This window comes from Doryrhamphus excisus, linkage group LG18, assembly GCF_037039965.1.
Source record: "Doryrhamphus excisus strain RoL-2023G ecotype Guam linkage group LG18, RoL_Dexc_Guam_v1.1, whole genome shotgun sequence".
NCBI classification, from domain to species: Eukaryota; Metazoa; Chordata; class Actinopteri; order Syngnathiformes; family Syngnathidae; genus Doryrhamphus; species Doryrhamphus excisus.
The window spans coordinates 15,572,874-15,599,069 of record NC_136374.1 but is presented as its reverse complement, the minus strand read 5'-3'; the positions used below and the strand labels follow the sequence as shown (position 1 = coordinate 15,599,069).

At 40.4% G+C, this 26,196-nt stretch overlaps 2 protein-coding genes across 5 annotated transcripts; both read left to right on the top strand.

Moving 5' to 3' along the window:
* The first annotated feature begins 569 nt into the window (after window positions 1-569).
* On the top strand, window positions 570-12,895 carry timeless (timeless circadian clock). The gene is made up of 30 exons (XM_058054869.2): window positions 570-645; window positions 1,073-1,196; window positions 1,264-1,417; window positions 1,491-1,605; window positions 1,696-1,758; window positions 1,814-1,915; window positions 2,646-2,801; window positions 2,909-3,042; window positions 3,139-3,226; window positions 3,304-3,480; window positions 3,553-3,770; window positions 3,842-3,945; window positions 5,415-5,584; window positions 5,681-5,806; window positions 6,166-6,317; window positions 7,083-7,180; window positions 7,260-7,383; window positions 7,564-7,765; window positions 7,846-7,985; window positions 8,073-8,152; window positions 8,791-8,914; window positions 8,991-9,073; window positions 9,142-9,296; window positions 10,129-10,342; window positions 10,571-10,639; window positions 10,713-10,831; window positions 10,912-11,137; window positions 11,304-11,355; window positions 11,436-11,488; window positions 11,659-12,895. Exons 2-30 carry the CDS (start codon window positions 1,115-1,117, stop codon window positions 11,784-11,786), a joined length of 3,708 nt encoding a protein of 1,235 aa, XP_057910852.2. The 5' UTR covers window positions 570-645; window positions 1,073-1,114; the 3' UTR covers window positions 11,787-12,895.
* Window positions 12,896-14,312: 1,417 nt separating this feature from the next.
* On the top strand, window positions 14,313-25,992 carry LOC131106503 (transmembrane protein 198-like). Of its 4 annotated transcripts, none has more exons than XM_078798593.1 (5): window positions 14,313-14,771; window positions 23,338-23,580; window positions 24,148-24,723; window positions 24,783-24,931; window positions 25,259-25,992. In XM_078798593.1, exons 2-5 carry the CDS (start codon window positions 23,427-23,429, stop codon window positions 25,406-25,408), a joined length of 1,029 nt encoding a protein of 342 aa, XP_078654719.1. In that variant the 5' UTR covers window positions 14,313-14,771; window positions 23,338-23,426; the 3' UTR covers window positions 25,409-25,992. The 4 variants fall into 4 exon arrangements, with proteins under 4 accessions (XP_078654719.1, XP_057911613.1, XP_057911612.1 ...); XM_058055630.2 differs by having other exon boundaries at window positions 14,313-14,774; window positions 23,340-23,580; window positions 24,783-24,860; XM_058055629.2 differs by having other exon boundaries at window positions 14,313-14,774; window positions 23,340-23,580; window positions 24,783-24,872.
* Window positions 25,993-26,196: the final 204 nt, after the last annotated feature.

Sequence of the window (26,196 nt, the reverse complement as noted above, 5' to 3'; positions counted from 1 at the left end):
AATCAAATCAATAAAAGAGTAAAAAAAATTAAATTAAGGTAATTCAGATTAATAATAATAATAATAATAATAATAATAATAATAATAATAATAATAATAATAATGATGATGATGTAGGAAAAAGGTAAATAATGGACACAGAAATACAATCATGAATCGATTAAATTAAATTAAGGTGATTCACATAAATAAGATAATAATAATAATAATAATAATAATAATAATAATAATAATAATAATAATAATAATAATAATAATAATAATAATAATAATAATAATAATAATAATAATAATAATAATAATAATAATAATAATAATAATAATAATTAATAATAATAATAATAATGTAGGTAAAAGGTATAAAGGTAAAAATAGTATACAGTTTTACTGATTTTTAAAAAGATTCCAATATTATTCACTTAAATGTGAATTATATTTCCCACCACTAGATGGCAACAATGCGCATTACATCTTCCATTGCAAACCAGGAAGTCAATGACGACATTCAACATCCGGTTCTGTTGGCGCCAGACTTGTCGAGCTTGAAGGAGAGTGGTATGTCTGCGGCTGATAAACATCACCCTTTTGTTGTCAATATTTGTGTACCTTGTGAAACTGGACGGCTATAAACCAGTCTGAACTAAGGTAAGTGGAATACGGTCCTTCCTGTTATGGTATTATATGTACTTTATGTACACACAACATGAGGTACTCCTGCACAGTATGTGAACGATCCGAATTAAAGTCACTTTTAACTGTTTTGACTCTTAGCTATGATTAGCTTTGACTAACATTTAGCTGTACGGCAGGACAAAATATTAGAAACGCTGTTCAGGGTTACACTTCCAAAATAGTAAACACTGTAAATAACTCATTAACCTAAACATTATTTATCAATGTAACGATAAATAGTGTAAAATGTACACTATTTCAGACTATTTTCATAAAATTCTTTATGAAAATAGTCTTTATGTAAACATGGGCTTCTATTTATTAATATTTTCACATGTCTCCAACATTTAACAAGCAGGTCATTTTATTAAATTAGTTCCTCCACATTCTCTGCTGACAGATTGGACCTTGGCCTTGCTGAAAGGGTTTGAAATTATTCAGGATGAATTGTGAACTTCTGGCAACATGCAGCGCTCTCGGATACCTGGAAGGAGACATTTATCACAAAGAAGCAGATTGTTTAGGTGAGTGTATTTTCCAGCGGTACTATTGTGACAAAGAACGTCATAAATAAATATTTTATTGTCTCAGAGAGTGTCAAAGACTTGATCAGATACTTACGCCATGAAGATGACACCCGTGATGTCCGCCAGCAGCTGGGTGAAGGTCACATTTTGGAGCATGACCTTCTGCCTATTATCACTCAGCACGGGCAAGACAAAACCTTGTTTGATGCCTGCATAAGGTAAACGCTCTAATGTCACTCATGTATTATGTATTATGGATAATATGATCCTATGGACATGTTTATTTTGCAGGCTCATGGTCAATCTAACACAACCCGCTCTGCTTTGCTTTGGCAAAGTACCCGACGACCCGGTGTTTAGACATCACTTTCTGCAAGTGACATCTCATTTACAAGCTTATAAAGAGGTACTGCCATTCTATCGTTTCATTAATAACCAGTTCCCTCACTGATGTATATCACTTTGTAGTTAATATACACTTTTTTGTGTGTTGTAGGCATTTTCTAGTGAGAAGGTGTTTGGCATTTTAAGCGAGACGTTGTACAACCTGTTACAACTGGTAAGTAAACATATATTTTGTCATATTTTGTTATTTATTGGAGTGTTTGCTTCAGGAATGGGAGCAGAGGGAAGAGGAAGACAATCTTCTGATTGAGAGAATTCTGCTTCTGGTGCGGAATGTGCTTCATGTACCTGCAGATACTTTGGAGGAGAAGGTTAGCATGATTGTCAGCGTGGCAATGTTTAAATTGGCTGCACTTGGTAATGGTAATGGTTTAATTTCATTTGAACATGCATCAGATTACAATTGAGTGCATCGCATAATCAGTTCACAGTTGCACATGTCCAAACGGAGTAGGAAGAAGCAAAGCTTATTAAATCCTACCCCTCCATCTGGTACTTTTACTTTTTTTCTAATAGAATTTAATTTTTTATTTATTTTTATTTATTTTATTTTATTATTTTTATTATTATTATGGTTGTATTACAAATGACAATACCGATTGTTGCTTAAGTTTTTTTTAATTTTGTATTTTTATTTATTTTATTATTATTATTACTATGGTTGTATTAGGGATGGGAATACCAATTGTTGCTTTTTTTTATTTTGTATTTTTATTTATTTTATTATTATAATTATTATTATAGAAAATGCATGGCTGGATAAATGAATTGATGTTTATTTTCCTCATAGCGTATCATGGAGATGTATATCTAATTCTGGAAATAGGAGTTTAGAACATTCAGAGAGATTCTTTCATCCCCTTAAATGTCATATTTTAAAAATATGAATTCATTGACGGTTATTTTCCCCGTAGTGGACCAGGGAAAAGTATATCTAATTTTAAAGGGGTTGAATTATGTGTTATTATATGTATTGTATGTATTATATGTATGTGTGAATTATATGTATTATTGTGTTCATGTCTCTGCCTCGTAATGTAGAAAGTGGATGACGACGCCAGTGTCCATGACAGGCTGCTTTGGGCCATCCACATGAGCGGTTTTGATGACCTGGTCAAGTTCTTGGCCTCAGCCCAGAGTGAGCAGCAGTGGAGTATGCATGTATTGGAAATCATCTCTCTCATGTTCAGAGACCAGGTGAAACCACATCACTGTTCCTGAATCATTCATGTACAATAGCAGCAGCAGCAGTAGTAGTAGTAGCAGTAGTACCTAAGTAGCTGCTTTTTTTTGGCACGTTGCAGACACCAGACACCTTGGTGAGTGCCGGGCATGCTCGGTCTGCAGAGGAGAAGCAGAGAGACACTTCGGAGCTTGAGGGGCTGAGACAGAGGGAGCAGGCGGAGAAACGATCTCGTACGCTGCAAAGAGGAACAAGGTATATCAGAGGATAATATCATTTTCACTTTACATTTTACCAGCCACACTTATATAGAATTTATAATATTTGTTTTTTTTTTTAAATAAATTTCAGACATTCCCGCTTTGGAGGCTCTTTTGTTGTGAAAGGCCTCAAGGCAATCGGAGACAAAGATGTGATTTATCACAGAAATGTTCACAATGTGGGTATTAAAACTTCTGAAGTGATACTCACAAAAGTACTTCAATTAATAATCTATTTTACTGTATTCCATTTTAGTTCAAAAACTATACTCATGACATGGGTAAAGCTGTGAGACGCGTTCCTCGGCGAAACAGACAAGCCCGGGAATGTATGGACAAAAGGCGCTCGGCTTTAAACGTTCGACTCTTCCTGCGAGAGTTTTGCGTGGACTTCTTGGAGAACTGCTACAATCGTCTCATGTACCTTGTCAAGGTCAGCGTCTAAGCCATTTTTTGAAGTAGTATCGACTTATTTAGAATTCATATTTATAAATTCACTCTACAGGAAAGTCTGATTCGAGAGCAGACCCAGCAGCATGACGAGACCTACTACCTATGGGCGCTCAGCTTCTTCATGGCGTTCAACCGCGGGAACAGTTTCCGTGCCGATTTAGTTTCTGAGACCATGTCCAGTCGCACTTTCCATTTCATTGAACGCAACGTCACAAACTACTATGAGATGATGTTGACCGACCGAAAAGAAGCCACATCCTGGTCCCGCAGGTAATTTGGAAGCAGCTTTCTCAGATTGCTGTAAATATATCAGTGCTTATGTTTCTTCTTGTTCATGACAGGATGCACCTGGCGCTGAAAGCATATCAGGAGCTGCTGCTCACTGTGAACGAGATGGACCGGTCGCAGGATGGAAGCATCCGTCACAGTGCCGATGTCATCAAAAGTATGACCTTAATCCATATTTTATATGCTGTCAGCCTTTACAGAGATAATTCACTCATTTTCTACCGCTTTTCCTCACGGGGGTTGCTGGAGCCTATCCCAGTTGTCTTCGGGCACCCTGGACTGGTGGCCAGCCAATCACAAGCACATATAGACAAACAACCATTCACACTCATTTTCATACCTATGGACAATTTGGAGTCGCTAATTAACCTAGCATGTTTTTGGTAGGCAGACCTCTCAGCTAGGAGACCCGAGTTCAATCCCACCCTCGGCTATGCATGTTCTCCCTGTGCATGCGTGTAAACAATACAGATTATATTATATTCTGACTAGAGATACTCCGATCGATCGGTCAATTTTGTTGAAAAAGCATTATCCACATGAGGGTCGTAGGGGTGCTGGAGCCTATCCCAGTTGTCTTCAGGCGAGAGGCGGGCTACACCCTGGACTGGTGGCCAGCCAATCACAGGGCACATATAGACAAACAACGATTCACACTCACATTCATACCTATGGACAATTTGGAGTCGCCAATTAACCTAGCATGTTTTTGGAATGTGGGAGGAAACCGGAGTACCCGGAGAAAACCCACATACACTGTAAAAAAAAAAAAAATCCAAGTTGACCCAACTTAAAAAAAATGTGTAACCTCGCTGCCTTAAAATTTTGATTAAATCTAGCAAATTATTTCGGGTAATTTCAACTCACAACTAAGTTTCGCCAATTTATAAGATCAAGTTCACTCAAGTGACTTTGTTTTGGGAACTTTCTTTATTAGGTCAAATAAACAAATATTTTTATTGTATCAACAATAGAACTCAATTAGCTCAAGTAAATTCAACTCACAATTAAATTGAAATTAATTGAAATAATTTGTTAACCTGATTTGAAAATGAGTTGAGATTACTTGATTTACATTGTTGATACAACCAAAATATTTGGTTATTTAACCTAAAAAAATGAAGTTCCCATAACAAATCAATAAGTCACGTGAACTTGGTCTTTTAAGTTTTAAGTTAAAAAAATTAAGACTGTGAGGTTACAGTTTTTTTTTTTACATGTATCGGCTTCTTAAATGCAGTAGTCGGGGGTTGAAATCTGACACAAATCATAACAACGATTTGTGTCAAATGCCATGTTAAATCAACTATTTGGTTACTATTTTGTGGGTCTCCTAGCTGTGAGGTCTGCGCGCTAACCACTCGACCGCCGTGCGTGCAGCCTTTACAGAGATAATAATGCTCAAAATCATATTATTAGTGAACCAAAACACGGTGTGATACAGAGAAGTTCTTCACTGCTGCGAACTATTCATGGAAACATAATTAATTAACATAATTAATTAATAAGTCTGCTGGTGTCAATCCGTCAGCTATGCAGCCTGATGCTATATAACCTGATGGTCAGCTATACAGACTATTAATATGATCGATGTGTAATAATAATTGTTTGTTCCATACGTTCTAGGTAACATATTCTACCTAATGGAATACAGGGAGATATTTCTGACCTTGCTACGGAAATATGACGAGACCAGACAGCCACAGTCCTACCTTAAAGACCTGGTGGAGTCGACGCATCTTTTTCTACGTATGTTGGAGCGCTTCTGCAAAGGACGCAAAAACTTGATAGTGCAGGTAAGCAGGATTTAGTGAATTTGTGGTGTTTTTAATGTGCCTTTCGATGTCTGCTGGAAATGTTTAACGGTAGTTGTGGAAAAAAAACGTCTGTAGAAAAAACGTGTGAGGCGGAAAAAGGCCAAAGGAGATGAAAATCAACCTGTTGTAGAAAGGAGCCCAGAAGCTCTGGCAGAAACCTGGAGGATTGTGGAGGAAGAGCTGAAGGGAATACAGTTTCAGGTCAGTGTCTCCTTTGTCAGATTTGATTATTTAATTATTTCAAATATAATTTTATTAAATATTTAAATATTATTTATTTATATTTATTTTAGATTTTATTATTATTATTTTATTTATATTTATTTTAGATTTTATTATTATTTATTATTGTATGCACACCATTATCTGTTAATATATTGAAGCTCTGTGAATATTACTGCAGAAAAACGCAATCACAGGATACATTTAGACAAAAAAAAAAAAACATTCACACCTTTAGATAATTTTGAGTTCCCACTTAACATGTTTTTGGACTGGGGGAGGAAGTAAAAACTAAGTAAAAAAAAAAAAAGTAAAAATCCTTTCTAACCTGGATCTAGTTACCAGAGTCTTTAACTGAGCACATCGTGCCTTTCGATGCCACATCTGAAACGCCGCTTGAGGAGCAGCGGACTGAGGCCATGGTGCGGGTGCAGGATGCTCTACTGGCCCGAGTGGGACCGGAGGCTTTGGCTCTCTTACGGGCGGCCAGGTCAGTAGTAACGCTCTAAACCAGGGGTCTCAAACACGGCCGCAGGACGCTAGTTTAGGCCCCATCCTTGATATGAAAGTTTAATGTTAGTGTGGCCCGCGCAAGTTTGATATGGATGCTGTATGGCGGGGGTCTCAAACACGTGGCCCGCGGGCCAAATGTGGCCCGCAGGACGCTAGTTTAGGCCCCATCCTTGATATGAAAGTTTAATGTTAGTGCGGCCCGCGCAAGTTTGATATGGATGCTGTATGGTATCATGTACCCAGAAAAAATTATTACGTTTGATTAATGTTCATGTTAAAAGTTAAATAACTGTTAATACTGTTCATTTTAATCTGAAAAAATTATTTGTCTACCCATAAACTATATGTTGTTAAGTTTTTATTATTTGCAGTTTTATTATTATTATTATATTTATTTATTACTGATTGATTTTCTTTATTCTTGATTTGTTTATTTATATTTCATCTTATTTTGTGTAGAAAAATAAAAATTAAGATATTTGAGAACAGTGGAATGTTTTATCGGAGCTTTTCTTGTAGAAAATTGGAACCAAAGCAAAGTTTTTTCATTTTTCTGTTTTTAATAAAAGTGTTTTTTTTTTTGTTTTTTTTTTGAAAACCTGATGCGGCCCAGTCTCGACCAGACCCTAGCTCCAGTGGGCCCCAAGTAAATTGGATTTGAGACCCCTGCTCTAAACTGTGTTATTATTCTACTACGGGTAATATAGTACTATGTATGAGCTGGTCTCATTAATGCATTTAGGGAGGTGTGGCCTGAGAAAGACATCTTTGGCTCGGCTGATGTTGAACCTGAAGAGGAACTGGAACTCCTCAAGCAGCTCTTACATGCAGAACTGCCAAGTATGCAACACAACAGTGTATTTGTACAACATCGCATATCATAATTTGTGAAGCATTCACTGTTTATATTTGATTTCAGGGCCATCGCCACCTGAGACTCAAGTGGAAGAGGATGATTATGATGCAATTATGGAAGAGGAAGAAGAACTGGAAGCGGTTCGGGTTTCGGAAACAGAGTTCAAATTTCTGGACTTCATCAAGAAGTGAGGAAATAGTTTCTTTATTGGTGTACACTCATTGACTACGAGATGAAGTACCGCTGAGCAATGAGTGTGTACTTGTTTCACCAATCGTCCTATGATGCCAAACCGGATCTTTAAGTCGACTATGACATTTTATGACCTCACTGGTGTTCTGTTTTTTTTTTCTCTCACCTTGCACAGGTTTGCTAACCCCAGCATTGTGCGGCCATACCTGCTCTTACTCAAATCATACTCAAAAAACACACCTCACACAAACCACTGCGTCGCTCGAATGCTTCACCGCGTGGCAGTCGACCTCAAAATGGACGCATTGCTGTACCAGCTGTCAGTCTTCCATCTCTTCAACAAAATCCTGAGCGATGCTGCCGCTTCCGCTTACAAGGTGGTGTATTAATTAATAACGGAATGAATAATAATTAAAAACCACATTAGAGGTAAGAACTTCCTATCTGTTCTTCACAGGAGCTGGTCACCTTTGCCAAGTTTGTGCTGAAGCGTTTCTTTTCACTGGCTGCAACCAACAACAAAGCCTATGTTGAATTGCTGTTCTGGAAAAATGTCGGAGCCGTGCGTGAGATGACGGAAGGTTACAGCAAGGACGGGTTGGTGCCTTTTGTTTTGCATCTTTTAATTTAAAGCTCTCGATGCAAAAACGTAGTTTAAAACATCTCAATCTCTGATATTATCAGAGCGGGGAAGAAGCCAGCATGGACTGAAGAGGAAGAGCAGGAGTTGCGCACGCTATATGAAGAGCATCGTCATTCTGAAGGTCTATTGTTTGATGTCATGTTTGTAGTTTAAATAGTAACATGTTGAAACTGGGCGGCACGGTGGGACCAGTGGTTAACGTGCAGACCTCACAGCTAGGAGACCAGGGTTCAATTCCGCCCTCGGCCATCTCTGTGGGGAGTTTGCATGTTCTCCCCGGGCACTCCGGTTTCCTCCCACATTCCAAAAACATGCTAGGTTAATTGGCGACTATGAATGTGAGTGTGAATGGTTGTTTGACTATATGTGCCCTGTGATTGGCTGGCCACCAGTCCAAGGTTTAGAAGACAGCTGGGATAGGCTCCAGCACTCCCCGCGACCCTTGTGAGGATAAACGGTAATGAATGAATGAATCTAATATTGTGTAGGTTGCACAGCAGTCTAGTGGTTAGCGTGCAGACCTCACAGCTAATTAATTGGCGACTCCAAATTGTCCATAGGTATGAATGTGAGTGTGAATGGTTGTTTGTCTATATGTGCCCTGTGATTGGCTGGCGTCCAGTCCAGGGTGTACCCCGCCTCTCGCCCGAAGACAGCTGGGATAGGCTCCAGCACTGCCCGCAACCCTTGTGAGGAAAAAGCGGTAGAAAATGAATGAATGAATGTTGAAACTGAGCTTTTATTGATTACTCTCACCAGTGCCAGACATTGTGGAGACGCTGTTGCCATTGCTAAGCAACAGCACACGCACACGGCGGCAGGTTGTGACACAGCTCGTGCATATGGGTCTGGCGGAGAACGCTACAGAGCTGAAGAAACCCAAGTATGCTCTCTGGATTTGCTGCATGTTCTCATGTTCTAATAATGTATGATTGATTGTTTTTTTTTCTGCAATACAGGAAAGGTACCGGGATTGTTCTTTGGACAGAAGAGCAAGAACATGAGTTGCAGATGCTCTATGAGGAATACAAAGACTCTGATGGTAGTCATTGGGTGCTTTAACTTCCACATTTTGTGAGATCGTCGAGCTGATTGTGCATCTCTCTACAGATGTGCTCGGCAATATTCTGAAAAAGCTGACATACAGGCGCTCCCGTGCTCGCGTGGTGGATAAGCTGCTCAGTATGGGCCTGGTTTCCGAGCGACGAGAACTTCACAAAAGGAGAAGTCGTGGTGCTCGTCCAAAGAGTTCTGGCACAGAAATGGTAAATCCTACTTTATGGTAATGGTTTTATTTCATTTGAACATGCATCAGATTACAATTGAATGCATCACATAATCAGTTCACAGTTCCACATGTCCAAAAGGAGTAGGAAGAAGCATTCATTCATTCATTCATTTTCTACCGCTTTTCCTCACGAGGGTCACGGGGGTGCTGGAGCCTATCCCAGCTGTCTTCAGGCGAGAGACGGGGTACACCCCGGACTGGTGGCCAGCCAATCACAGGGCACATATAGACAAACAACCATTCACACTCACATTCATACCTATGGACAATTTGGAGTCGCCAATTAAAAACATTTTTGGAATGTGGGAGGAAACAGGAGTTCCTGCTTTCCTAATATAGTTTTTTTTTTTTTTGTTGTATTTTTGTCATGTACCAAATTACGAGGTGATATGAGCATCCAATGCCATAATGGGTACCATAGTAAGTGTCAATATAGTGATATATATAGCACATCATGACTGGTTCAAGACTCTTCATCCTTGTATTTAGCAAACATCAACTGCTTGTATTGTTTCTTGAATTGGCTCACCGTTGTGCATTGTTTGATTTCCTTACTCAATCCATTCCATAGTTTGATTCCACATACTGAAATGCTATGGCTTTTTAACATAGTCCTAGCATAGAAGTGTTTCAAATGTAGTTCTTCCCTGATTCCCTGTGATTTTAGAAATAAGGAGTTAGTATGTTCTCTGTAGGCGGCAGTATGAATTATCCTTACTATCCTTACTACTTCTTACTTTAAGAGTAAGAACAGTTCATTGATGAACACAGCAAGAATGATTGACATGTTGTGTTCATTGTTCCAATAGACGGAGGAGGATTTCCTAGCTGGGCTCACACAAGACTTTCCAGATGATGATCCGAACAGAGAGGAGGAAGAGGACGAGTCTCAAGAGAGTGAGACTGATGATGAGATGGAGATGGAAGAAACGCAGAATGGCGACAGGAGGAACCAAAACATTGTGTCTAAAGGGGAGAGGAAAGCTGACGTAGGCGCCATGGTGACCGAGCTGCATCAGGCGGGTGAGACAAACTCATTAAAGGAGAATACTAAGTATTATTATTTGACGTGAATACTCCGTCTATTAATATTGTCAGTTTTCACAAGTATTAATTTCAAAATGTATGTATTATTTTGGTTATAGGTAACCAAAATAATATGAACAGCCCCTCTGTAATATACAGAGGATCATTTGGCATTTTGCATGCATTCCTAATATTATGAATGAAATGTTTTTCTTTCTCGTCCAGGCATGTCGGAAGCCCTTGCATGGTTGCAACGCTCTCTAAACCGAACTGCAAAAGACCGTATAGCAGATGGTAAGACTGCTTTTGACTTATTTAATAATCAACACAAGAATATCCACTTATCCGAACGCCTCACTTTGTTTAGGTTTCTCCCAGCCTGTGGCTCTTGTCCCTTTGACCGAGGCAACTGAAGAAGCCATGGAGAACAAGAGCTTCCAGAGGCTGCTGCGTAAACTTGGGATGAGAGGGCCTGCAAATGAACAGGTTGGCCGTAAATGAATAACAATAGCAACTCTTGCTTGAAATAGACTTCAGGTAATAAAAATGAATTTTGGCACAATTAGGAATTATTTTGGAGAATCCCGGCAAAGATCAGCGCATCTCAGCTCCAAGCTACAGCTGAATCCCTTAGTCCGAATAATGAGGCGTCTCAAAGTGAGCAGGTCCTCGCGGAAGTTGGCGGTCCCACTGAAGAACCTCTGGAGGAGAAGGAAGAAGTCTCAAACGAACAACGAGATGAAGCTTTAAGAGCGCTGCTGCATGCACGCAAGAGGAAACAGCATACAGCAGGTATACAGGATGTTGACGCTTAACGTTTCATTCCAGGTACATGTTGCATTTAGCGATATCAAAGCTAAAAAATAAGCTTGAGGCAGACATTATTGTTGCATTCTAAACTATTAATAGATTAATATTAAATTACAGCTCTTACTCAGTCTACCCTTGTTTTTTTCAGCTCCTAATATGAAGTCAGCCACTACTGAGGATACCGACAGTTCATTTGAGAGGTGAGGTCATAAAAATGTCGATCTGATGAGCCGAAGCACTGCTCAAAAGGTGTAAATCACCTTTTTACTATTTATTTTAGACGCAAAGAGAAGACTGCTAAAAGAAACAGAGTTATGGACGACGGAGATGAGGGTATTGTATTCTTTTTATGAATTTTTTGGTGTTTTTTATCTTCTGTACAGCGACCTTGGGTGTCCTGAAAAGTGCTTTTAACTAAAATGTATTATTATTATTTTGATTTTAACTTGTTTATAATAGGTTTACAGTGTCTCATTGGGATTAAGGTACAGCTGTCGTTCCAGATGACGGCTCCACGACTGTGATGGATCTGGATGCAAATGGCCATGCAGATTCCGACAAGGAGGACATCGCTGCTCCTGTGAAGCGTCGACGGAAGATGGTGTTGATCGATGAAGAGGATGATGATTAGTAATCAACCCTTTCGTAGTCCGTGTGCGTGAATAATTCCACAAAAAGTGCTTCTTCTTATAGACATAGGTGAGTCTTATGCAACATTTTCCAGTTCTAATATTATAAACTTTTGTTATAAAGTTTGTTATAAACACATTTTTTTGTCTTTAAAAATCTAAAGACACCGACATCAGCATAAAAATTAGTAAATCTGCTTTCTTTTTGTATAAAAAAAAGTATTTGTGTTTGTGTTTTTTTGAAGATATGCATCCTATTGGTCAGGTCAGTGTATTGCATTACCGTATTTGAACACTAGATGGCACAAGAGCAGATTTCTGCTGTTCAAAGCTTTAAAAGCGGTGCACTCTTACTTAAAGTAATACAGTTAGAAATAAATATAAAAAATGATGAAGAGGCCATTCAGCAACGCTTATATCACTTGCACGAACAATATGTTACTTAATGTTTGTCACAGTATTAAAAAAAACACCACATTGATAGGTTTAAGTGATGTTATTTGATATATAATGAGCTATGGGCAGTGGAGCTCCATCAATGACCTGTTGGTGGTACTTGAGGGTTCCAAGAAAAAGTAGGCCACAACTATCAGGTTCACATACTGCCTCCTACAGACTGTAAAGGATATTATATTTCAAAATATAAGTGAATGCTACAGATCTCTTACAAAGCCGAATGATGAGCACAATGGGAGAGACAAAAAAAATAAGACCTCTACTTGATATCCACCTGCAAATGTCACATTCCATATTATCTTTCTTCAAAACAAAGATGTTTTTTGTGTATGTGACAGCCGTTGCTGCCTTTGGTCATCCTTCTATTCCAGCTGTGTGGGAGGTGGTATCTGGTACTCACATCTGGAGTACGTTAGCAACTTCCTGTCACTGCATCTGCTCTGCCCCCACCTCGCAAAAAGCTGGAATCCAACCTGATGGTCTGCAGAAAGAGCTGTGTGTGTTTGTGTACTTGTACAATGGCGGGTGGAGCTGTGTCGTTAAAGTGCCTGACTTTTTTGTCACTTAATTGGCTGGAACAAAGAATACATATGTGCCCAGGAACTGTTATTGTATCTGTTATACCATCAGGAGGAACGGTTTTGTGTGACAAGAACATAAAAAGTAACTCTGCAGGCTTTATTGCATACATCTGAGTAACAGATGCATACTGGGTCCTTGCATTTATAAACGTTCTGAAGCCATGCCAGATTTTTATCTCTCAAAACAAAGACTGGCCTTGCCATTGCAAAACGATGAGAACTATTTACGTTTATTTGGGACGCAATGTTCATCTCATTGTTCTCTCTTTTTGAGCAGGACAATTTTAGGAACCTGGGCACTTCCCTTGCCCACTTATTTAATCAACATTATTTTAGATGACATTTTACATCAAACATTCAAGGCGTTCATTTACTGTTGACAGCGACAAGCCCGGACTTAGACCTACTATACCAGCCGTGTTAATCTCTTCCATCTGCTCAGTCAAGTCAAACCTGATGGAGCACCTTCTATATGATCTCTGCACGCACACTGATGGGGAATAACGTTAATGTAGAGTTGTCAACACTTATAGAATTTGAATTTACAAATTGATTTGTGAAAATGTGTAGAAAGCACATGCTAGAAAACATTAATTGCATGATCGGTTTAGGAGTTTTGCATTAATTGTAAAAGGAAAAATAAATGGATAAAAAAAAACTCAATGTATTTAAATTGAAGTCGAGCTACCAACATATTCGCTTTAGAAACAAAAAAAAATCCAAATTAATAAGATGGCAAAGCTATAAACTGAAGGTCACTAAACTTTACTCATTGAATGAATTATTCATTCATTCATTCATTTTCTGCCGCTTTTCCTCACGAGGGTCGCGGGGGTGCTGGAGCCTATCCCAGCTGTCTTCGGGCGAGAGGCCGGGTACACCCTGGACTGGTGGCCAGCCAATCACAGGGCACATATAGACAAACAACCATTCACACTCACATTCATACCTATGGACAATTTGGAGTCGCCAATTAAACTAGCATGTTTTTGGAATGTGGGAGGAAACCGGAATACCCGGAGAAAACCCACGCATGCACGGGGAGAACATGGAAACTCCACACAGAGATGACCGAGGGTGGAATTGAACCCTGGTCTCCTAGCTGTGAGGTCTGTGCGCTAACCACTAGACCGCCGTGCCGCCCTGATATCAATTAATGCCTATAAATTAATGACTTATCATTTATCCACACATTTTATTGTTCTAATGAACATTTTTTTAATCATTTTGACTGAAAGGACAACACACTGAGTAAGATTACAGTTTAAAAAAAACTGGAAAAGCCCTTGTATTCTGGGTAAAGGTGCCAATAATGGAAATTATTATATACTTACAAATAAAATAGTAAGATTTGAGCTATTAAAAAAATCAATTATTGCACTCAAATCAAATTAGCTTAATTAATTAAACATTTTTAACGTAAATTTATTACAGCAGACGCGGGCGACTTTAGCATTAGCTTAACTATTAGCATAAAATGGAGGTCTTCCTCAGTTCAAACTGGATACCCCGTCCCTCGACCCCTCCTCCCAACGCTTCCCTGCCCTCCAACGGACTCAATTCACGACGCCTGGAGGTGGGGATTGAGAGGGATTTGCCCCCGACGGGGGAGGGAAAAAAAGTTTGCCCCTTTTGGTTTTGAAACTGCCGTTAAAGCAGAGAGAAAAGGAAGAAAGCGGTGTAGCGCCTAAGTGGGGAACAGAACCTCCACTTCCACGGCTAGCTAACCTTCGCGAAGTAGTTCGACTTCCACTCTTTTGCACCATTTATTAACTTGTTGTCATAGTTGCCTTTGCTTAAAAAGTAGTCGAGATAACAAACAAAAAAAGTTATAGAACCGGTTTTGTCTTGGTTTCCTACCACCGCTTTTGTTTGTGAATGGTGGAGTCATTTACCCGCTGACAGCACCAATTGGTCCGGAGAAGTGAACCTTCCAACGGGCTCGCTCCTTAGGTAAGTTCCCCTTATTTTTAAACCCCATTTTTCAAGCATATGTCTACATTTAAACGGCCACTCTTGCTTATAATGTGATCACAAACTTTGTTACACGTTGTGAGTGGATATTTGGTGTCTGCGTGGAAACGATATGCTAATTGATTTAGCTCCTACATATACATACAAGGGACAAACTCCACAGCTGAGAATGTGTAAAGATGTACCCACCATTACACATCAATTCCACTAAGAAAAATAAGTACTTTAATTTGTATTCATACTCTGCATTCATCATGTTATTTAGTAATGTTAACATATACCATGAATATCATACACTATTGATATGACAGCATTGGACAGTGTCATAACAGTGGAAATAGTCACTTTAAGTCTATATCAGGGGTTTTCAAAGTGTGGCACAGTGATTGTCCCTTCTGAAAATATAATTATGGTATAATATACACCACAAAAAATACTTTTTAAGCATATTTTGTGCAGATTTCTCCTCACCCTTTATGTTTACTTTCAGCCATTGAAGAAACAAAAAGCAGTTTTGTCATCTCATCTTTAATAATAATAATAATACATTTTATTTGTATAGCGCTTTTCAGAGTACTCAAATATGCTTTACAGTAGAGAAAAAGAAATAAAAAATAGTGTTGAGTAAAAGATGCATTAAAATACAATATCCAAACATTCATTCAGAGCTAAAACAAGGCTAAAAGCGGGATGGGGTGCAACAGTCAGGGTATAAAAAGTTAAAAGCGGATTTAAACAGGTGGGTTTTGAGTTGTTTTTTGACGGAGGGAAGGTGGGGGCAAGCACGTAACTGGTAAACATAACTAATGTCTTGATTTTTTTCAAGCTGCTGCGCCTCACTCCTGTCTTCTGGCCCATGCTTTATTATAAAAGAGCGCAGTAATAGTATATGTTTAATATATTCTTCATCCTTTTTGTATACATAATACATGTATAGCTCTTAGGAGGGTTTATAGTGTGATACTTGTTAGATGTGTGTATACTTAGAATACTTAGTATATCTAGAACTGTTACATGTACAGAACTTTTTCTGCCAATGGTCATTTACAATAAGTCCTGCACTCTCCTGTAAAATAGCCATTGGACTCCATCTATTTAAAACACTCAATTTTAGGTTTCCACATTCTATGCAAACCATAAATACATTCTTCACTTCACAAGGCCAACATTTCTTTCTCTTTGTGGCCTACATGGCGTGCAGGGAACTCGGGGCCCTTGCGGTTGTGTTCTGTGATCCAGGGTGGGAGTGCCTCTTGGTTTTTTTGGTTCAGTCAGATGACTATGGTCCTGTCTTTACCAGCATCTGAAGGCTGTAGTTACTAACACTCACTCACCCACCCCGCCTCCCTCCTTGAGTGCACCCCTCCATATCTGTGTGACCTAGTCTGTCAGCTTGCACCAGATGGTTTTGCCCCTTTTTGAAAAGGAAGAGAAGAAATCCTTCCCTGCTTTGGGGTAAAATAGATGGCAGGAAATAAGCAACTGCCTTGTCTCTTGTTGGAAAGGGACACATTTGAATAATAAAATGAGCTGTTTGTTTAATTTTGATGCGGCGCAACCAAAACAAAATCTCCAAACAAAGTTAAACAGTACCGTGATGGTGGTTATCATTTTGGCAAGTCCTTAAGTCTTCCATCTTTGTTTTTGTTCATTCATTCATTTTCTACTGCTTATTCTCAAGAGGGTTGCGAGGGTGCTGGAGCCTATCCCAGCTGTCTTCAGGCAAGAGGCGGGGTACGCCCTGGTCTGATGGCCAGCCAATCACGGGGCACATATAGACAAACAATAGAAGCTAAAAGAAGCACATCAACATGCATGCACAGTTTTGCATTGTTTACATTGTATATTACATTCATTCATTTATTCATTTTCTACCGCTTATCCTCACGAGGGTTGCTGGAGCCTATCCCAGCTGTCTTCGGGCGAGCCGGCCAATCACATATATTTTTTCATACTTTAGTCGGTATCTGCTGTGACCTCTAATACCGTATACCAGGGGTCTCAAACACGCGTCCCGCGGGCCAAATGTGGCCCGCAGGACACTAGTTTGAGGCCCCCGCCTTGATATGAAAGTTTAATGTTAGTGCGGCCCGCGCAAGTTTGATATGGATGCTGTATGGTATCATGTACCCAGAAAAAATTATTACGTTTGATTAATGTTCATGTTAAAGGTTAAATAACTGTTAATAGTTATCCTCCCTATCCGTGTGGAAGTGGTAAGTTTTTGGCTATTTAAGTTTAAAGGAAATAACTTGAAGGCTACCGTTTCGGTCGCTAGCTCTCTAGTTTGCGAGTTAGCATGTGTCTCAAGACCCTGCAGTTGCGCAATATGTTGTAAATAAAAAGAGTATAAATGGGACTATAGTCGTGTTTTGTCATGTCTACAGGGCTCTAATAATGCTTTGTTCATTTTAATCTGAAAAAAATCATTTGTCTACCCACCTTTTCTTAAGTTTTTATTATTTGCCATTTTATTATTATTATATTTATTTATTTATTGCGGATTGATTTTCTTTATTCTTGATTTGTTTATTTATTTTTCATCTTATTTTTTGTAGAAAAATAAAAAGTAAGATATTTGAGAACAGTGGAATGTTTTATCAGAGCTTTTCTTGTAGAAAATTGAAACCAAAGCAAAGTTTATTCATTTTTCTGTTTTTAATAAATACGTTGTTTGTTTTTTTTTGTTGAAAACCTGATGTGGCCCAGTCTCGCCCAGACCCTAGCTCCAGTGGCCCCCCAAGTAAATAAAGTTTGAGACCCCTGCCGTATACATTTCATTTCACATCCAGAGTGTCCTAAAGATGCAAGCATTGGGATTGAGTACAGAATCTTGCGACACGGGGCTGTGCATTATCATGCTGCAACATGAGGTGATGCTTGTGGGTGAATGACACAACAATGAAGCCTCAGGCTCCCGTCACAGTATCTCTGTATCTCTGTGCAATCAGGATGCCATCAGTACAGTAAAGCAGAGTAGTAGGGAATCACAATTGCTTGTCTTTGGGTACTGAAATATGACCGACATCTTCTTGTGGCTATGTTTTGCCCTTTTTAATAACAGATTGCAGAGTATTTCAAATAGATTGATGCTTTGTTTTCCATGTATGCTAACTTTGGAGTAAGTAATTGTTGTGTTGTTACAATTACAACCAAATGAGAGGTTGGCTTGGAAAACATGATCTTTGGCATACTTACCAATGCTTGACAGTCATTTTTATTTGAGGACACTTTTGAAAGTGGTGAGCTACATTTTAATGATATATATATATTCTTGACTTGTTTCCAACCTGCATGTTAACCTAATTTCACACATGGTGTTTTACTGCCACACCCAAGATCAGAGAGAAGCTCATCTCCACTGCTACTGAGCGTTGTACGCTTTGCCCCACCTTAATGCATACACTATGCACGCATGCAGACTTGCAGACATGTGACGGCCCTCTTATAACTCCTCTTTGTGTTTCTGTTTTCATGCCTCTTGAAGTAGAAACTCAGTCACTCCTGCATTGAAAGGCCTCCATTGTTTAGACTGAGGTCAGGCAGGCTTTAATTTGGTGAGATTAGAAATATGTGTGTGTGTGTGTGTGTGTGTTGGGTGTACAGCTCATGAAATATTGCCAGATGGATTTAATTAGAGATAATTTTGGAGATAAAGAGTCACTTAATTAGCTCTCAGATATTGCAAACATAGGGGATTTCAAACTAGAACCCTTTTTAGTCACTTTGTATTGAAATTTGTTTTAGCTCTTGGTGTGGGGTTGGGTTGGTTTCCGGTTCTTAAGGTCTTGGTATGATTACACTGTAACGTCCGTGATTGTCCATGATATTATTGGTCAATTATCCATGTTATGTTCCATGTTATTATCCATTTTAAAAGCATTCTGAAATGTCGTTCTTGTGTAGACAGACGGCCAAAATGCAATAAAATCTTTCAAGCGTCAACAGGACCTACCATGTACTGTATACTTTTACAGATGTTGGGAATAGACTTTGTGATCTGTGTTACTCCAAAAAGTGTCCCAAATGTAGGAATTTGGGATCATCCGTGACGAGGAGTGACTGCTGGGAGTTGAACAGCTGATGTGAGACCATATGAGACTACGAGGAGACAGCTGAATGGGGACAAACACAACAGAATAACTGGCATTTTTGGCATTTCCGTAGGACAAGGATACAAAAAAAGTCGAAATGTGGTAAACAAAAGGCTATGTTGCCAACTATATGTGTACTTTTATAGTTGTAAGACAGGTATGTCCTTAACCAATATCCTTTTAAAGAATAAATATTTTTACATTTTTAAATGAATAAATAATTAAATTTAAAAAAAAACGTAAATACTATTAAGAAAGCAGGAAGTGAACAAATGTAACAGTTACTGATTGTAAAAGAACCAGACGGAGGGCTAGGATTTAACAAGCTTTGCTTCTTCCTACTCCTTTTGGACATACTTTCGTAGCAACTTTGCCACTGACGCCAGAACGCCAAAAACTGCTCACATCCTCCATCATGTTAGATCACTTGATGACGTGTTCGCTTTTTAAGATGAGCAAGTGATCCAGAGTGATTACGGGTTCGATTTTTCCCGCATACTCCAAGACTGATTTTGAAAGTTCTTTTCAGATTCTGACATTCATCTCATTTCGGAGCGACATTGCTAATGTTCTCAGCAGTTGATGGTCCAAAGCTTGGCTGGTGTCGGTACTCCATGTCACAAAAACAATGGTAAGCCCCCCTGCTGAAACCTGATGTTCCACTTCCTCATCAGGTACTTCCTGCTTTGGAGAAGCAGGAAGCTCAGTTTTGACCCATTAGATGCCCTGCTCAATAATACTCCAGAGTGAAGGCAGATGTTATGGAGAGGATGAGCTGTAATTTATTTGCCAACTTTTTAACCCCGGTACGGTGTTCAAGCTCATTTTAAACCCCACACTGATACCACAATTTATCAAAAGCCCCCGTTGTGTCGTCTTGATGATTCCCTTGGCTTGGGGACATTCTCAGTAGAAGAATGCATGATGATTTATGGCCCCAACTGCAGAGCTTGCATTCTTTGGTGGCTTCTTCCAGGCAAAGACAGCCAAATAATAATCACTGAAGGATGTCATCTTCTCAGCTGGTCTTGGCCATCATTATGGTGACCATGCAGGCTCAACCCTTGATTAAGCACACCCAAATTAGCTATGTGGGGAACTTGTAGCCAGCGCTGCCTTCTCGGCAGCTGAGCTCTTAGTTCTGCATTACTCAGCCCCCCTGCTGTGTTTATTTGAGGGTGGCATCCTCCTTAGCAACGTTATATTTTAAGAGTACAGCAATATATCGATCATGCAATCATGTGCAATTCCCGGTACCTGCTTTTCACAGGTTTGATTCCCGCCAAGAGTTGATTCAGGAAGGGTATCCGATGTGAAAACTAAGCCAAAACCACTCATGCTGTGATTTGCTGTGGCAACCGCTGACAAAATGGGGGGAGAAAAAAAAAACGCAGTACAATAATGTCTGGTAGTCACCTAGAAATGCACAGCTGTACTACACTTAATGCTTTATTTTCCACTATAAAGTAACCTGTCAAACAGAGTAATCACATTCCAGGGCCGTTTTGGTGGCGTAGGGGTTCGCATAACTGCTGTTGGCGTAGGCTCAATTCCCACTCAATAGCCCATTCACAATTGCCCTGTGATTGACTGGCCACTTGTCCAACTTTTACATCCGTAGATGGATAGTCGGCTTTCAGCAATAATGCTTAGTAATGATTTCCCTGTTACATTACAGCAAAAAGATTCTGGGTTTTGGTTCGGATTTTTTCTATCTGAGGTTTAAATGTTGTCTCAGGTTAATGGAACCCTAAATTCCCTTTAGGTATAAGTGAATGGTGACTGGTTGTCTCTGTGTGATTGACTGACTGCGCAGGATTACTAAGTTCAGTTTGTTGTTCCATCTTGAAGATCGATCACTTCCCACCATTGGAAGCCAAACACTTGGCACCCATCTTAAAGCAAACATTAGGCCTCCGCCGGTATCCCTGGTGCTCCTGACCATCGTCATTCGGGGCCCCTGTTTCACGTGCATGGTTTCCTCCAAGTGCCACTAGAGGTCACAGTGTGGGCCTCAGGGTCTTTGTTGTGGCCTACAATGGCTCTATTCTCCAACAGCGGTGAGACTTTCTAAGAGCTGCAAGACATTGGACACCATTGTAGCTCATGGTAACACGAGGCAGCTGCACACACACACACTTGGGAGTGTCCGCGGGTGTTCATGTAGGCTTAACTAAATTACATTTCAGATGGTTTGGGAATGCTCACATGCTGAGTGATACTTGAAGTAGTAAAGCGATTGAGATATTCTATCACATTTAGCCTGACCTCCAAAATCATATCACTAAAGGCACTGGGTTTTATTAGCTGGCTGCTGATTGTGTTTCATATTGGCAAGGTTCTCGATGACATCACATTTTACAAGCATTGAAAAGCCTCGACATCTTCTTTTATGGCTTACTGTAAGCTTTCATGGAGAGGCCCAATCCAGTGGGAAACGTAGCGCTTACAAGTGTGAGGTTCTTGTCCATGTATCCTTCATTTGAAATCTTAGAAGTTTCAGTTTCATCTCAGTTGGAGTTTTTTTTAAATCAGTTGGTAATCAGAATGTGCTAAACTCCTGCTTCCCAGTTGTGCCACAGCGGAAGCCTGCATAGATGTCAAGTAGATTTTAGCTAATATGTAATGCGCTTTTTTGGTTTGCAAACGGTGGATGAGTGGTTAGCATGTTGGTCACACAGTCAGGAGATGGGGTTCGATTCTCCGCTTGGGCTTGGTTCATTGACGACTCCAAATTGTCCATAAGTATGAATGTGAGTGTGAATGGTTGTTTGTCTGTATGTGCCCTGTGATTGGCTGGCCACCAGTCCAGGGTGTACTCACCTCTCACCCGAAGACAGCTGGGATAGGCTCCAGCACCCCCACGACCCTTGTGAGGATAAGCGGCAGAAAATGAATGAATGAATGGAATGCGTTTTTTTTTTATTTGCAAACGGTGGATGAGTGGTTAGCATGTCGGTCACACAGTCAGGAGATCGGGTTCGATTCTCCGCTGGGCTTGGTTAATTGACGACTCCAAATTGTCCATAAGTATGAATGTGAGTGTGAATGGTTGTTTGTCTATATGTGCCCTGTGATTGGCTGGCCACCAGTCCAGGGTGTACCCTGCCTCTCGCCCAAAGACAGCTGGGATAGGCTCCAGCACCCCTGCAACCCTTGTGAGATAAGCGGTAGAAAATGAATGAATGTGAGTGTGAATGGTTGTTTGTTTATATGTGCCCTGTGATTGGCTGGCCACCAGTCCAGGGTGTACCCCGCCTCTCGCCCAAAGACAGCTGGGATAGGCTCCGGCATACCCGCAACACTAGTGAGGATAAGCTGTATAGAAAATGGAAGGATGATGGATGGTTCACAAACTAGGACACACCTAAACTATACGTATATAGATATCATATAGCCCCATCCCACACAACCAATAGCCACACCTAGATTGCAGACCTGTGATAGACACCGTAGTTGGTAATTATCTCCATCACCAACTTATTTTCCTTCAGATTTACTTCAATAATAACAATAACGTAAGGCTGGTTGTTGTTGTAGTAGTTGTTTCAAACATGCCGTGTTGATCCAGTCACCTGCATGACTATGATGGAAATATCACAGTCTTAGGTTTTATGTGCCGTCCTTCACTTGACAGAACTCAAAAACATGCAAGAGAGCGAGACAGCCAAAGTTTCCAACAAGGCTTCATTTTTTCCATGTAAAGTCATGCACAGTCAAAACACATGAAAGGTCCACGTTTTTGTGTCGGAAATCTTGGACCCGTCGACGTGGAATCGCACGTGAAGTGAAGAACACTCCATAGCGAGAGCAGCGGTAGCAAACTAGAATGTTTAACATCTAATAGAAAAAAAGCCTCCTGACTGATTGTTTGTCTCTAGTTGAAAACGTGAGTCGGCTGTAATCGGATCTGTTCTGTGGGTGAGATCATGTCGGAGGCCCGCCAGTGGTCCTCCCATACGACGGACGCAATGTGTGGCTCTCTCACATTAACTTTGCCACAACAAGGACATTATTCCAAAGTAAGCAAAAATAAGACATTTTCCTAAGCCTTTGTGGGGCAAGCGTGTAAGCCCTGTTTTAATGCAAAGCGACCACATTTGTTGACCAGCTGATTGACTCGAAGGCATTATATGTGCATACATGCTCAACAACCTCAAACATAACTTTTTTGCACTTTACAAGCGTGTTTTTCAAATATCTGTTTTAATGTTCGGCACATGATCGCAACACTGGAGTTGCCCTGGCTTGTCCGCCATTATTATAGACCGCTAAAGCAGCTGAACTGTGGTTGCCAGATGCTGTTCCAGTTATTAAAAGCTAGTGTGACGTGTGTGTCGGCTTCAGTATATATTCTATCAGCACCAACATAAACAACTGACGTGATTGTTTAGCATTTTCTGTGTTTATAATGACTTTAATCACACTTCCACATCTTTTCTCTTCACAGCAACAAAACACCTCAGATGGACCTGAGATAACCTCACCCTAGCCAGTCTTTGTCCCGATCTTATTCCGGACCCGAACCCTCCTCAGGATGGCAGATCTCAGCGGGCTGAGCACTGAGTCGGCAGAGGCCGGCGGGGCTGAGGTTGACGCCTGTAAGTTGGAGATCGAGAGGAAGTATGACATCATCCCCGCTGTCATCTGCTCCATGTGTTGCCTCTTTGGCATCATCTACTGCTTCTTCGGTGAGATATCCCTTGTGCAGCTCTACACGAAACACCAAACGTCCATGATAGGGTCGGTTAATGGCACACTATGCTATCGATGATGTCATAATTTTACAGTCATATATACAGTATACATACCATAAATGCTTATTAACACTTGTATGCAATTATCACAGAGTTTATTATTTTATTGGTATTTATTATTCAAATAATTGTTGTCGCCTTACCCTCATTGAGTTTTGTGTTGTCACCGGGCAAATAATAGAGGCGAAAATTCACTTTTTAATTTTTTTTAATCTTATTTGATTACGATTTTTATTTTATATTTATTTTTATTTATTCATTTATTATTATTATTATTATTATTATTATATATTTATTTCTATTTTATTTATTATTATTATTATTATATATTTATTTTTATTTATTTATTTATTATTATTATTATTATATATTTTTTATTGTTTTTTTTTATTATTATTTTATTATTTTTTTTATTATTATTATTTTATTTTTTATTTTATTTATTTATTATTCAAATAATTGTTGCCGCCTTACCCTAATTGCATGTGTGTCCTCTGGCAGGGTACCGCTGTTTCAAGGCAGTCATGTTCCTGTCTGGGCTGATGTTCGGCTCCGTCATCATCTTCCTGCTGTGCCACAAGGAGCACGTGCTGGACATGCAGCTCAGCGTGGAGGCCAGCGCAGGCATCGGCCTCGGCATCGGCCTGCTCTGCGGCCTGGTGACCATGCTGGTACGCAGCGTGGGCCTCTTCATGACGGGCCTCCTGCTGGGCCTCCTCCTGGCTCTGGCTGCCCTGCTGGTCACTGAGCAGTTCTACATGCCCACCACCGTGTGGGTGCCCTTGGGGGCGCTGCTGGGATCGGGCATGCTGTTCGCTGTGCTGACGCTGCAGTGGCAGAAGCTCTTCACCGTCATCTCCACGGCGGTGTTTGGCGCCGCCATCATGACGGTGTGCGCCGACTACTTTGTGGAGATGCTGGCTTTGGCCCTGCACGTGTACGAGTGTTTGCGCCTCACTCCTGGACCGTCTCTCTGCTGGTACAGCTGGGTCATTCTGGGCATCTGGCCTGCCCTGAGCCTCATCGGAGTCCTGGTGCAGTGGAAACTGACAGACAACAGCTTCTCTCACACCGAGGGTAAGCACGACCTTGCGATGAGACTCCTGTCGATGAAGCTAACATCCGCTCTCTCCTAGTTGTTTTGAGTCGACGTCAGAAGAGAGTGCAGCTGATGCGCATTCGAGAGAAGGACGCCAAGAAGCGACAGCAGGCAGGTGGGCAGGAAGGCACGTACCGCCGTAAACCCACCCCAGTGAAACGTTACGCTGGGGACCTTCTGGCACCGGTCAGTGTCGCCCAACATGGCGTGTGCTGTGGTTACTGTCAGGCTTGTCTTTTTTTTAATCCTTGTCATTCTTCACTTGCTTTACAGTCCAGTTGGCTCTCGGAACTCAAACGCTTATTTTCCCACACAAGGCTTTTCCAGGGAAATAGAATAAAAATACAATTAGGCTGTTTCAGGGTCAAACTTTTGCTATTTTAATTCACATATTTAACATTATCATACCTTGTTGTCAATGAAATGTCGTTAAATGTCCGTCCATAATTCTCTGATGTGTCAACCTCCGTTGTGTTCCTCACACTAGTCTACCTCCGCATGTGTGTCCCTCAGAGCTACCTACAAAGTCTCCGGGACAGACAAATGGGCACCGGCACTTCCCTTAGCAGCCAGAGCACGGCCAACCATACCATGATCGACTTGGACTGCGACACCAGCTCCACTGTACCCCTCACAGCTACAACGCCCGTCATCAGGGTCTGAGCGTCATTAAAACAAAACAAAAAGGGACGATTCCGGTTCTGCAGCATCATCATGAAGAACATGTGAGCCGCTTCATTTGTGTGTTGTTTTGTTTTGTGGTTATGAAAGAGAGATGCTGCTTTTTACTGGGAAAAACGAACATTGAACCACTAGAAAGACACTAGGTCACAAGGCACAAGGTCGTCCATTTCCTCCGCTTCATCTATTCCGTACGTAACAGAGCCTGGCGTGCATATCTGCCAGGTAGTAGAAGCTGACATGTACTGTACTTCAAAGTTAGCCACATTACCATTAAGTGTTGCGTCATTTTCAGAGTTTACCAGGACATGCAAATGTTAGTGAAATATGACGTGTCAACATGAAACCTGTTAAATCACAATCAGTCTTTTTTAACAGCACTCCGATTCTGTGAAGTCTTAAATGTGTGTGTGTGTGTGTCTTATAATTTATTTGTCATACATCCAAGTAGTGATGGGAAAATTTGTAGCCGTTATTGCATGTTTGACTTTTTCCAGGACAATTGGACTTCTTAGCTGACTGTAAATACCTGTTGATAGAATTTAATTAAATACATGCGTTTGATACTTGTTGTTGCTTGCTTTGTTTTTCCGCTTTAGGTTCTTAGCAACTGGACTTTTCTCAGGCAATAAAGGGGGTCATTGGAAGGATTTCCTATTCTGGAGTTGGTTGGAGCTGCCATGCTGTGTGCAAGCCAAGATTTTTTTCTTCTTGCTCACACACAAGGCAGGACAAAACAGCCTTTCATTACTTACTCTTTTAATGAGTGT